The sequence below is a fragment of the Salvelinus alpinus genome, chromosome 18, assembly GCF_045679555.1.
Source record: "Salvelinus alpinus chromosome 18, SLU_Salpinus.1, whole genome shotgun sequence".
NCBI lineage: Eukaryota > Metazoa > Chordata > Actinopteri > Salmoniformes > Salmonidae > Salvelinus > Salvelinus alpinus.
In genome coordinates this window covers 36,720,548-36,734,106 of record NC_092103.1, presented here as the reverse complement: position 1 = coordinate 36,734,106, position 13,559 = coordinate 36,720,548, and the positions used below count along the sequence as shown (strand labels likewise).

The following is a 13,559-nucleotide window of genomic DNA, read 5'->3' as shown; positions in this document are numbered from 1 at the left end:
TATAGTTCAGTAGAGGGCGATAATGCAACATATTGGATGCCAACCGTCTTTAAACCTCACCGTAGAAGAAGAAGAAGAAGAAGGAGAAGAAGGAGAATACACCTGTTCTTTTGTGATTGCTGCCCTGCCCACTATTTGACTGGAAGGAGAGCTATTGCACACATTTGTTTGTGCTGTTTCTTTGGTTGTTTTCTCACAAATCTTGGGCGACAATCGTTGTTGCAACATGGTTTGGTTTTTGATTCTCATCTGGTTTGTCCAAGGTAGGACCAGTCATTTTGTTTTCGTGACATCCTATTTTTTGACTGTTTTCCATTTGAGGTAGGCCAGGCCAGTCTCACTGCGGTAGCTAATTGGTTCACCATGTTATTATGTAACATGTATTATGTTACCCTTGTGTATTTCAGTGGGCAGTGTTCCCATTGCCAATTTCACAAATGCTACTACTTCAAATTCTGCTTTCCCTGCCACAGGTAAGCAGGGCTGCATTGGGGACCAGTCATTTCGTTAGGTGACAGGCTGAAAGCCAGGCCTCTTCCATTGTTATTTCATGTAGGCCAGCCCCACTGCAAAACTGTTGTTCTGTTCCTCTTTATAATATTTTCTTTCTGTATTTCAGTGGACAATTCTACAAATCCCATCAACAATTCTACAAACGTGACTTTAACTGCCACAGGTAGGCCTCTACTGTGATTCTCAGGTCAATCTCTTGGCGTGATGGGCCTAAAGAAACAATTCCATTGGTTTTCTTGAAGTTCGTGCCTTATCTATCAAAAATAAAATATTGCAAAATGTGTTTAATGTTAACAATTCCCTTTAGATTCTACTGCCTCAATGGGGCCACGTTACAGACAAAATGACTGGGTTAAAATGGCTGAAACCAGAGAAGGTAACACATTCATTAGATGAAGTGCACTATCCTGGACCTCTATCATGAGGTTTGGACTTTATTAATGGCACTGGAGGTAGTGACTTGTAACCCGTACATGTCATGTCAGTGTGGTTGTTTCAGACCCTCTGTCTCTGTTACAGAGGACTTACAGTTCGACATTGCTATTGTGGAGGGAGACATTATGATTTCGGTGAGTCTATGATCCCTATTGCCTAGGTCCTGTTACTGTGTTTTAGGATGATGAATCAATCAAACTGTGATACCAACTTCTGGTATACACAGCCTGAAACTAATGACTGGACAATCGTTCAAGACAGAATGTTGACTAAAATTACATTTGAATTTACTCTACGGGTAAGTTTGTAATTCACTACTCGACCTGAAGGACCTTAAAGATAATGGTATGCATGGGGTACAGTTATGAGGTAGTCATTCAAAAATCATGCTGGAAACTATTGCACAGTAAGTCAATGCACATAGTTGACTTGTTCAGCACATTTTTCCTCCTGAACTTATTTAGGCTTGCCATAACGAAGGGTTGAATATTTATTGACTCAAGATGTTTTAGCTTTTCATTTATAATTAGTGTTCAAATGGAAAAATAATTCCACTTTGACATTAAGGGGTACTATGTGTAGGCCAGTGTAAACACATTTTCCCAAGGCATATTGCTTGTTCTTATGCTCTGAGTGACTCAATCATTATAAAATCAATTCATGCCATTTTAGATTCTCCCAGAATGTGTTTTTTAGAATATATTTTGGTGATTATTAGTTATCACATCTTATAAAAAATATATTCTGAGTGTACAAAACACTAGGAACACCTTCCTAATATTGAGATGCACCCCCTTTTGCCCTTAGAACAGCCTCTATTTGTCGGGGCATGGACTCTACAAGGTTGTCAGAGTGTTCCACAGGAATGCTGTTCCCATGATTTCGCCAATGCTTCCCACCGTTCTGCCAAGTTGGCTGGTAGTGGATCTCTACTCTGAAATGACTTGTTCCATCTCATCCCACAGATGCGTAATTGGATTGAGATCTGTTGACTGGTCAGGCCACTGCAGTAAGCTAAATTCACTGTCATGTTCGTGGAACCGTTCCTAGACAATCCTAGCCTTCGGAGATGGTGCATTATCATGCTGAAAAAATATATATTTGTAGATGGATACTCTGCTGCTATGAAGGGATGCACCAGCTTTTCAATGCTGTTGAGATATCCTGTGGCATTCAAACGTTGCTCCACTTAAATCATGGGGCCCAATTTGTGCCATGAAAATGCACCCCACAGCAAGACACCACCACCACTCACCAGCCTGCAATGTTGACAAGTGGCATGATAGATGCATGTACTCGTGGGTTTCTCCATAACCTAGTCATCCCATCAAAGGTGAAACGTCAAGAACCGGTATTCATCAGACCAGACAACGTTTTTCCAAATCGCCAGTGTTTCTTAGCTCACTGCAACCACAGTTTCTTGGTGGAATTCTGTAAGGTTTTGGGTGTCATACCCCATTCGTGTCAAGGTACTACAAGTTGTGAAATATTTTATGGGTCTTTGGGCATCAATGTTATACTTGACTGTCAGTTGATTAACTGTTGCTCGGCACAATTCGTGTCAGCCTCCTTTGTCCTCTATCATAAATGACCCGTTTTCGATCATTGGCCTGCCGTTGGCCGGATGTCCTTTGGGTGGTGGTCCATCCTTGAGACACGGAAAACCCAGCAACGTTGCAGTTCTTGACACTCAAATTGATGAATCTAGCGCCTACTACCATACCCTGTTCAAACGTACTTAAATGTTTTTGTCTTGCCCATTCCCCCTCTGAATGGCACAGATACACGATCCATGTCTCAAGGCTTAACCAGCCTCCTTTTAACCTGGTCCTACCCTTCATATACACTGATTTGAAGTGGATTTAACAGGTGGCCTCAATAAGGATCAAAGCCTTCACTTGGTCAGTCTGTCATGGAAAGAGCAGGTGTTCCTTATGTTTTGTACACTGTGTATATTGCTCCGTTACCTTTTCTATATAGTTAATCTGGTTTTAGTCATTTAAGTTGACACTGAAAAGGTTTCTAATTCATAATTAAGAAATAATTTCTGGAAACGCAGAAATAATTGAATGAATTAATATCTGAGGCCTATACTCGAGCGACAGCTGGATTTAAGACGAGGTGTTGATTTGTCCTACAGGAAGACCGATTAGCTGTGAAGTCACTTTGGCCAGAGAAAGAAGGCGTCACTTCTATCCCCTACAAGATCAACGATGGTCTCGGTCAGTGTCGAATACAGTAGGAGAGATGAACACTGTAACACTAGATGTTTTTTAATTCAGTGGTGGGAAAAGTACCCAATTGTCATACTTGAGTAAAAGTATAGATACCTTAAAAAAACGTTACTCAAGTAAGTCACCCAGTAAAATACTACTTGAGTAAAAGTATTTGGTTCTAAATATACTTAAGTTTCAAATTCCTTCTATTAAGCAAAGCAGGCGGCATCATTTTCTTGTTTTAAAACGAGTGGATAGCCGGGGGCATACTCAACACTCAGACATCATTTCCAAAAGATGCACTTGTGTTTTGTGAGTCTGCCAGATCAGAGACAGAAGGGATGACCATGTGTTTTCTTAAGTGTGTGAATTGGACCATTTTCCTGTACTGCTAAGCATTCAAAATGTAACGAGTACTTTTGGGTGTCAGGTGAAATGTATGGAGTAAAAAGTACATTCTTTTCTTTAGGAATGTAGTGAAGGAAAAGCACAGATACCCAAAACTACTTAAGTACTTTACACCGCTGGTGGGAATGGTATGCACCGTCTAATGGTAGATTGTCTTTGATCCACACAGTGGACAGAAAGAGAACCATACTAGCAGCGTTCAAGCTCATTTCAGACCAGACGTGTATCCGCTTCCACGAATACACCAATGAGATTAACTACATCGAGTTCATCTCTGGGACAGGGTGAGTCCAAGTGGGCACAAAAACACATTCTCTCCTTCCCAGCAGTTTAGTTAACTCACAACCTCTCCTTCCTTTTCCTCTGTTCAATCTTCTATTTTTTCCCCTCTTCCTGTCATCCCCTATTTTTCCTTCATTTCTCTCCTCCCCCTTCTCTCACCTTTTTCTCATTCTTCACTTAACTCTAGCTGTGCTTCGTATGTAGGACTTCAGGGTGGGGCCCAGCCTCTGTACTTCGGTAGAGCCTGCAATGTGGGGAACCTGTGTCATGAGCTGATGCATGCCCTGGGCCTGCACCACGAACACACACGGCCTGACCGTGACCAATACGTCACCATACAGTGGGACAATGTGGTCCCAGGTAACTCGCACCAACAAACATACTACACCACCTCACGGGCATTGCTTGTGGATCAGGGGCTGGGCTGGTCAATTTATCCCATGGAGCGCTGCAGTGTGTAAGCTTTTGTACCAGCCCAACACTAACATACCAGATTCAGCTTTTTGTGGTCTGGAGTGAAGACCGTATAGAATAACTATTTAGTATTTAGACATTTAGTATTTTATTAGGTACTGCCTAAGCAGCAGCTACTCTTCCTGGGGTCCACACAACATGAAACGCTATATAACATTTAATAGACAGTACAGCACAAGGACAGAACGACATTAGTTTAAAATAAGAATACAGGCTTACATACATTTATGCATTAACGTTCCATTCATGTACTTAATATAACGGAAATACTGGAGCCATTAATGGCCCCATACATTGTGACCCTTTGCTTTACTGTTAAAATTGCTTTGTCTAAGCAGGTCCTGATATCCTAATCTCACAGCACCAGTTCTGTAAACACCAGAGAATCTCACATCAGGAACCATGAGTGTTCTTGTGTTTGATGCCAATACTGTGCAGACTTATGTAATTCATAGACTACTGAATGCGAGTGCAACACATGGAAATGCTATTCTGTGGAGTTTAACTGAGGTCAACTCATTGTCCCTGGCGTGAACAGAGCCACATATCGTATTGATTTGCACCTAAGTTTCACCCCTGCTTTGTTCCCCTGACGTGAATGCTGGACCTTGTTTCGCTATATTCCCCTGACATGGATAACGCTACCTTGTCATCTACAGTTACTGCCCGTAATGGGGTAACATGTAAGCTCTTGAACTGGTAGGCTGTTTTATGTTACCACCTGCTATGGAGTTCATTGGGTAAGATGCAATATTCATGCCTTGAATTGTGTAGTTTCCTCCTGCTAGAGGTTCAACTTAATGGTTTCCATCTCAACAACTTGTCTACATTTTCATTCCCCTATATCACATTCAGACCCAGTAGCATCCACCAGTCACACAATCTACCTCTTGTAACTGTCTTCCAGGAAAAGCAAAGAACTTTGTGGTGAAGAAAGGAGACACTCAGGACCTGCCCTATGACTACGACTCCATAATGCACTACGGAACGTCAGTCACACTCCTCTCCTCCTTATTCCCACTAAAGTCCTAATTTTACTCACCTTGTTTTTAAACTGATAGCAATAAGTATATATTAGTTTTACTGGGCCTGTGTACAGTATCCAGCTCCAGTAACATTTCCCGGTGCTTACCAAGTGGATCCCTATTTAGGTCACTATTTTTTACCTGGGCTCTGGTCAAACTATGTGCACTATATTGGGAATAGGGTGGCATTGTGACGCAGTCCTTGTGTTAAAGTAGCAAGTCCTCTAATCCCCCATTGTTGGGTTTCTCCTGGCAGATACTACTTCTCATCAAACCGGAACCCCACTATTGGCTCCAAGAAGAGTGGAGTCCAGATTGGACAGAGAAATCACCTGAGCCCCCTGGACATAACACGTCTTAACAAACTCTATCAATGTGGTAAAGACATGCACACACAGAGACAGGAAAAATATCAGAGTTGGGCTGCCTTTGTAAATGCAGTCATTCTCGCGCTGTATTCTAACCATGTTCATGTCCTGTCTTTCACAGAATAACAATGCACAGTTTAGCATTTATTACACCATCGAAGATTTCAGCACCGCTGCTGTCGACTGAAGATTCCAACACAAATGGCACTGACATTTTAACTTCTCAACAATGAATAAGTTGAACTAGTCCCTTAAAGCTTTCTGATGTATTATACGTGTGTTCAGCAGCAGGCAGTAGTTTAATTTGTCCTGTGTGCTCTTGCTGCCTTGAATTAGGCCTATTCCACTGCACTTGTCTTGGAAATAAATAAAATGACCTAGACTGAAAAGAATCCAGTCAGTGTGATGTTTCTTGCAGTGTTCTATTTCATTCTATAATGGACCTTCTCAGCTATGCTCATCATACATCCCAAGGTTGGATCAGAGATGAAGTAGATCTAGCATAGCAGGAGAGACGACCTAAATTAATGGTGATTAAGGTATAACATTTGGCTGACTAGCTAGGCAACAAATTATTTAAAAACGATGATGCTGTAACACAGGACTTAGACAGCAAAAGTTCGTGGTCACTTAGAAATGTCCTTGTTTTTGAAAGCCTTTTTGTCCATTAAAATATCAACTTCATCAGAGAGTGTAGACAATGGAAACTATTGTAGCTGGAAAAGGCAGATTTTTAGTAGATTATCTACAGTTGATGTCGGAAGTTTACATACACCTTAGCCAAATACATTTAAATTCAGTTTTAAAAAATTCCTGACATTTAATCCTAGTAAAAATTCCCTGTCTTAGGTCAGTTAGGATCACCACTATATTTTAAGAATGAAATGTCAGAATAATCAAGATTAATTTCAGTTTTTATTTCTTCACGTTCCCAGTGGGTCAGAAGTTTACATACACTCAATTAGTATTTGGTAGCATTGCCTTTAAATTATTTAACTTGAGTCAAACATTTTGGGTAGCCTTCCACAAGCTTCCCACAATAAATTGGATGAATTTTGGCCCATTCCTCCTGACAGAACTGTTGTAACTGAGTCAGGTTTGCTTGCTCGCACATGCTTTTTCAGTTCTGCACACAAATTTTCTTTAGGATTGAAGGCAGGGCTTTGTGATGGCCACTCCAACCTTGACTTTGTTGTCCTTAAGCCATTTTGCCACAACTTTGGAAGTATGCTCGTGGTCATTGTCCATTTGGAAGACCCATTTGCGACCAAGCTTTAACTTCCTGACTGATGTGTTGAGATGTTGCTTCAATATATCCACGTACTTTTTTTCTGTTTATTTTTGTTTCATCAGAGCAGAAGACTTCTTTAAAAAGTACAGTCTTTGTCCCCATGTGCAGTTGCAAACCGTAGTCTGGCTTTTTTATGGCGGTTTTGGAGCAGTGGCTTCTTCCTTGCTGAGCGGCCTTTCAGGTTATGTTGAGATAGGACTCGTTTTACTGTGGATATAGATACTTTGTACATGTTTCCTCCAGCATTTTCACATGGTCCTTTGCTGTTGTTCTGGGATTGATTTTCACTTTTTACACCAAAGTACGCTCATCTCTAGGAGACAGAACGCGTCTCCTTCCTGAGCGGTATGACAGCTGCGTGGTCCCATGGTGTTTGTATTTGCATACTATTGCTTGTACAGATGAACGTGGTACCTTCAGGTGTTTCGAAATTACTCCCAAGGATGAACCAGACTTGTGGAGGCCCACAATTGATTTTCCCATGATGTCAAGCAAAGATGCACTGAGTTTCAAGGTAGGCCTTGAAATATATCCACAGGTACACCTCCAATTGACTAAAATGATGTCAATTAGCTTATCAGAAGCTTCTAAAGCCATGACATCATTTTCTGGAATTTTTGAAGCTGTTTATTAAAGGCACAGTCAACTTAGTGTATGTAAACTTCTGACCCACTGGAATTGTGAAATAATCCGTTTGTAAACAATTGTTGGAAAAATGACTTGTGTCATGCACACAGTAGGTGTCCTAACCGACTTGCTAAAACTATAGTTTGTTAACAAGAAATTTGTGGAGCGGTTGAAATAACGAGTTTTAATGACTCCAACCTAAGTGTACGTAATCTTCCGACTTCAACTGTACATAGTTGTACTAAGGCCCATTATCAGCAACCATAACTTCTGCGTTCCAATGGCACATTGTTAGCTAATCCAAATGTATCATTTTAAAAGGCTAATTGATCATTAGAAAACCCTTTTGCAATTACGTTAGCACAGCTGAAAACTGTTCTGATTAAAGAAGCAATAAAACTGGCCTTTAGACTGGTTGGGTATCTGGAGCATCAGCATTTGTGGGTTTGATTTCAGGCTCAAAATTGCCAGAAGCAAAGAACTTTATTCTGAAACTCGTCAGTCTATTCTTGTTCTGAGAAATTAAGGCTATTCCGTGCAAGAAATTGCCAAGAAACTGAAGATCTCGTACAACGCTGTGTACTATTCCACAGAACAGTGCAAACTGGCAATAACCAGAATAGAAAGAGTGGGAGGCCCCGGTGCACAACTGAGCAAGAGTACATTAGAGTGTCTAGTTTTAGAAATAGATGCCTCAACTGGCAGCTTCATTAAATAGTACCTGCAAAACACCAGTCTCGACGTCAACAGTGAAGAGGTGACTCCGGGATGCTGGCATTCTAGGCAGAGTTGCAAAAAAAAAGGCATATCTGAATGGCCAATAAAAAGATTAAGATGGGCAAAAGAACACAGACACTTGGCAAAAGAACACTGACACTGGACAGAGGAACTCTGCCTAGAAGGCCAGAATATTCATTGGGTTTACACCAATCTTACTACTACTGCACTGATCACAATCAAACAGAAAAGGCTGATGCTTGCAATTCATTTTTATTGTAAAGTTGTATGATATAAAGCAGGAAGAATTAACATCCAAAAGCCCATTTAGGGCCATGGCAAACTGCCTATCATAGACCCTCTCCCTCTTCCTCCATGGTGTCCTCCAGTAGCTCATGAAAGCAATGCTGTTAATCCACATGGAAGCAGAACATAGAGTGCTCCTGTAAAACAATTATCCCGTCAGGAATGAATCAAACAGTCATTGAACGAATGGGATTCACAGTAATACATTTGTCTGAGAATTTTCAATCATGAACCCCAGTTCTGGAGCCGCTATCCTCTCATCACAAGCCCAAGCACTTACCTCATCTGCTCTTCTGTGTTTTCCTCTTCCTGCCTCCCTCCCTTTCATCCTTTCCTATTGATGCTTCAACAGATAAAGTGACCTCATATGCCACAATCTGTTTCAGGAAAAAAACATCCGAAAGCCCACTCACATGAGGTGAATAATCACATGAGATCAGGAATTGTAGTGTTTGAGTTGAAAGACATTGCATAAATGCACGTCTATCAACACTAATACAGTTGTCTACAGAGAACAGGCGTTGATAGTAAACACTTACCTAATGTAGTCATCCAGCTGTGCTCCTCCTCCAACCCTCCCATCCTTTCCAATTGATGCTTCAACAGATCTGTTTCTTTGGCTGCTCTTTTCATCTATCTCAGACTTGAACAGGCTTGGAAAGAGGACAAAAGGAAACCAAAGCAACTTTAAAAGAGAAGTAGAAGAGGCAGACTTCATTTATTTTTGACATGTCTGTTGGCTCTTTTTCCTGTGCTCTTGGTCTTCTCCTTTTCTGCTCATCCTTAGTTATATAGATAGTTATTTTGGCCATATGACCATCGGAATTCTAGTTCAATCTCCTCTCTATTACTCTTTTATAAAATGTTTTCACCTCTTTTTTCTGGGTCTCTGTTTATCTTGCCTCCCCCTTTGTGTTTTCCATAACTTTCTTTTGATCCACAGCTCTTCTTTACTGCTAATCTCATTTACCTTTTATCCCATGGTCCTTCCTGAGTCTAACCATCAGAACTTGAATTCTATATCTCCTACTTACTTCCTGATAAACCACTGGTCTCCCTTCCTCCTCTCTCATGTTTCCTCCTCTTCACACTCATGCCTGGCTTCCTTATAAGTTTTTCCTACTTTTGCTTATTTTCTTGTTTTTTTGTTATTTTTTTCTCTTTAAAAAAACGAATTGGTTTTTGTTTATTTACATCTATTAACATACCTAGGAGCATTGACTTGTACATTTCTTCTTTTGTCTGCTCCCTTTCTTTTGTCATCTACTCAAAAGTTGTCAATGCCTCGTCCGCCGCTTTCTTCTGCTTCTTCCTTGTTCTCCTCTTCGCAGACTGTGCGTGAGCGGTCTCTGGACGCGGCTCCCTCTCTTCCCTTCGCACAGAGGCGTCAGATGTAGACGCTGTGACCTCGTATGCCACCACCTGTTTTGCTCTCTGTATCTGCCCTTTTTTCTGACACAGCGCACGCCTCTTTTCTCTTTCAATCTGTGCATTCCTCTCTTCTCTCTCATACAGTTTCTCCATCTCCATCTTGAACCTGGCCTCGTGATCTTTTATTCTTTGAAGCTCTGCTCTCTTCTTATCCTCGTCCCGTATCCTTGTCCTTCTTTTCTGTTCCTCCTTCTCTTGTTCCTGCTGTATCTTCAATCTCCTTTTCTGTTCCTCTTTCCTCCTCTTCTCTTCTTTCTCTCGTGCCTTTTGCTGCATCTCCAACACCTTCATTCTCTCCTTTTCCCTGTTCCTCTCCTCCTCCATCCTCTGTTTCTCAATCTTTTTCAACTTCTCTGCCCTCTTTTTCTCCATCTTTTTCTCTTCCTCTGCCCTCTTTTTCTCTTCTTTTGCACGGGCCTTCTGTTGCATCTCCTGCTTCTTTCTTTCTTTTTTCTCTTGCTCTTGTCTCTTTTTCTCATGTTCGATCTTTAGTTTCATCTCTGCCTTCTCCCTTTTCCTCTGCTCCTCTAACTTGTTTTTTTCCATATTTTTTGTCCTTTTCCTTTCCTCCTCATTCAATTTCTTCTGTCTCTTTTCCCACTTGTTGAGCTCTTCATCCCTGTCTTTTTCCTTCCTCCTTTCAATCTTCATCATCTCTTCATTTCTCTTAGCCTCGTCCTTGAAATATTTGATCCTGTCTGCGTAGCTCATGGCATTAAGTTCTTCTCTCGCTCGGCTCACCATCACAGACATTGCATTGGCGGTTGCATATCTCCCTTCCATTTCACCACTATCAATCTCCTTCCTGTCCCTCTCACCATAAGGTTCCCTGTGTAGACATCTCTGCTGTTGTCCACTCATGCTCTCCTCACTTTCACTACTCCCCTCCTGACTTGTGTCCTCACTCACACTCTGAGACACATCATCCTCAGACGAGCACGAGGGAGTCACAGCCTTCTCAGTGATGACGCGGAGCGCCTTGATGTAGTCAGCTTCTGTGTTCACCCTGTGAGCGAGCGGGCACAGCTCCTCGTAAATGGACTTCCATGTGAGTGACTCCTCACAAACGTTGTCAGGCAGGTGATCAGATGATTGCCTCTTGAGCACATTCACAACGTCTGCCAGGTCCTGCTGGGTTTCCCCCTGAGTGTCCTCTCGGGCGGCCACTGGCGTGGCGTCTGGGCTGGCCGGGCGCTCGGCAGCTGTGGCAGGGGTATTGGATTGTTCTACTGCAGAGGAGCAGGAGGCCTCAGTGTCATCGTTCTTGTCATCGTTGTTTACCCTTTTCTTCAGAATCTCGTCCTTTCTCTTTTGGGCCATCCTCTCTTTCAGCTGTGCTTTATACATATTCGCAATTTCTGCACCTCTCCGTTGAACTTCTTCAGACAATTCCTCAGACGATGTAATTTCTGGCCTATAGACCTCTTTCTTGACCTTTGCCTGGCCAGTCAATGAGGATCTGGGGTGGACATGCGGATGGGTCTGTCTCATCCGGGCAGGAGGGCCGGAAGCCAGGGGGTGGGATGGGACAGCAAATCGGTGTGAAGCGTGTGGATGTGACTTCTTGGACTGAGAAGGAGGCCATTTAGGGGAGGTGCAGCTCTGTGTGTCCAGAGGGGGAAAGATTGAGTGTTTCTTAGATGGGTCCTTCTGGGTGCCGGCAGCATGCTGGTCAGGCTCCGATTGGCTGTTGGTGAGGTACCTATGGAGGTTGTACCTGTGGAAAGCTGGCAGTGTCGGGGAGACGGGACGAAGAATGGAGGAGGTGGAGCGCTGCTTGATCACCCCTTTATCCACCCCAATCTGTATGATGACAGACACATTTTTATTACTTAATAGCTTGATGGTCATTGATATTACTATCTAAAAACATTTACATGTGTATGGGTAATAAATATCATAGAGAAAACATGTTTTATTACTGTATATTTGCCTATTAGGAAAATGGGAAGGTCCACACTTGTGGATTTATTCAAATTCTTCAAAAAAAATTCAACTTTATTCTAAGAATGCAGACCTTCCTAAGAATACAACCAGTGCAAAATGCAGACCTTCCTAAGAATACTACCAGTGCAGAATGCAGACCTTCTTGAGAATACTACAAGTGCAGAATGTAGACCTTCTTAAGAATACTACCAGTGCAGAACGCAGGCCTTCTTAAGAATACTACCAGTGCAGAATGCAGACCTTCCTCAGAATACTTCCAGTGTGCAGTTTTGTTCTTGCCTTCTTTTTTCAATATTTAGATCTCATTTCTGTGTATCAGGATTGGGAACATCTAAAGCAACTACAGTATATCTACTTATATGAAAGTCTGATTAAAGAAAACTGCTCTTGTTACCTCCTCCAAGAGTTGGTGCAGCCTAAATATTTCTCCATACAGCGCCTTAATCTCCCTCATGTTTCCTCGCTCAGTTCTCCATGTCTGTCTGGCCAATCTCCAATGGGCGAGGTCAAGGTCATGGATATCTTCCCGCATGCCTAGTTCAACCTGGGTTCCCTTCTCATTTAGCCTCTTCTTTTTCCTCTTCTTCTGGGTTGAATCGGTTTTCTCCTTGCCCTGCCTACACACCTTTAGGGCAGTAGGGATATTGAGGTTGGTATATGGTATATTTTATTTTACTCATTGGATTATTATGTGCCTTCCATTGTATTTCATTGATATACAATATCAATAAGGTATAATGTTGACACTAGATCAAGCCGTAGTTAGTACAAAGTTTACACTGTTTGGCCATACATGATTAGTCTGAACCACTTTAGTGGGTCGTAGATTTAGCCTGCAGATGGGACTTACATTAAGGCTGGGGAGTTGTGAGGAGTTGTGAGGCTGGTGTGTTCTGGGCCTGTGGAGTTCAGTAGTTTCTGTGCAGAAATCGTCCTGTGCGGTCCGCTTTGCCCATGGCTAGAAATGAAAATGATGACAAACATGCAGTCAGTAATGAGGTTATCGTGATACAAGCTTGTTATTTTCAATCCTAGAAAAGCTCATAGGCCTATATGTCAAAATGATGATTTTAAATCACTGGAGTTTTGACTATGAGGGTGGTGAGAGAAAAGAGATTCTAACCATTCTTATGATGAGCCTTGGGAAGGAGAACTTTCCCATAGTTCCTTCAATTACAGTAATCCTGAAAAAGGTACAATATGGCTTCAAAATATGATTATATTATTTAAATCATCTAAATTAAATTGTGTCACAAAGTACGCCTACTCACACTAAATCACAACTACTTACCACCAATCACTTCAAAAATAACAATAAAAAATATAGAAATGATTTTGACCCTGAATTGAACTTGTAAGTGTTGCCGTAATGTGACAGTAACGCTATGTCAAACCATTTAGGCTGTCATCATATCAGAATACAATCATTTATGACATCACAATTGTGATGTAATGTGGTGCCATGGGAGACCACCCCCACCCTGACAGACAGCAAACACCAGAGCCACATAGGCCTGTT

General features: G+C 41.8%; 2 protein-coding genes across 3 annotated transcripts; one reads left to right on the top strand and one right to left on the bottom strand.

Moving 5' to 3' along the window:
• Positions 1 to 58: 58 nt before the first annotated feature.
• LOC139544250 (high choriolytic enzyme 1-like) lies at positions 59 to 6,110 on the top strand. Of its 2 annotated transcripts, none has more exons than XM_071351162.1 (11): positions 59 to 263; positions 408 to 473; positions 620 to 676; positions 821 to 889; positions 1,033 to 1,082; positions 3,089 to 3,170; positions 3,742 to 3,856; positions 4,042 to 4,214; positions 5,236 to 5,317; positions 5,610 to 5,731; positions 5,843 to 6,110. In XM_071351162.1, exons 1-11 carry the CDS (start codon positions 227 to 229, stop codon positions 5,845 to 5,847), a joined length of 858 nt encoding a protein of 285 aa, XP_071207263.1. In that variant the 5' UTR covers positions 59 to 226; the 3' UTR covers positions 5,848 to 6,110. The 2 variants fall into 2 exon arrangements, with proteins under 2 accessions (XP_071207263.1, XP_071207264.1); XM_071351163.1 differs by having other exon boundaries at positions 97 to 263; positions 999 to 1,082.
• A 2,500-nt stretch (positions 6,111 to 8,610) lies between these two features.
• On the bottom strand, positions 8,611 to 11,944 carry LOC139543452 (golgin subfamily A member 6-like protein 6). Its single transcript, XM_071349552.1, has 2 exons — positions 9,871 to 11,944; positions 8,611 to 9,315 (listed from the first exon to the last, which is right to left on the bottom strand). The coding sequence occupies exon 1, from the start codon at positions 11,942 to 11,944 to the stop codon at positions 9,926 to 9,928; it is 2,019 nt and encodes a 672-aa protein (XP_071205653.1). The 3' UTR covers positions 8,611 to 9,315; positions 9,871 to 9,925.
• Positions 11,945 to 13,559: the final 1,615 nt, after the last annotated feature.

What these genes read in the sequence shown, in the direction of transcription:
- LOC139544250 (XM_071351162.1), top strand. Translation starts at nt 227, where the DNA reads ATGGTTTGGTTTTTGATTCTCATCTGGTTTGTCCAAG. An exon ending in TTCTGCTTTCCCTGCCACAG is followed by an intron (nt 474 to 619) that starts GTAAGCAGGGCT and finishes TCTGTATTTCAG; the next exon opens with TGGACAATTCTACAAATCCC. An exon ending in AATGGCTGAAACCAGAGAAG is followed by an intron (nt 890 to 1,032) that starts GTAACACATTCA and finishes TCTCTGTTACAG; the next exon opens with AGGACTTACAGTTCGACATT.
- LOC139543452 (XM_071349552.1), bottom strand. Translation starts at nt 11,944, where the DNA reads ATGACCATCAAGCTATTAAGTAATAAAAATGTGTCTGTCATCATACAG.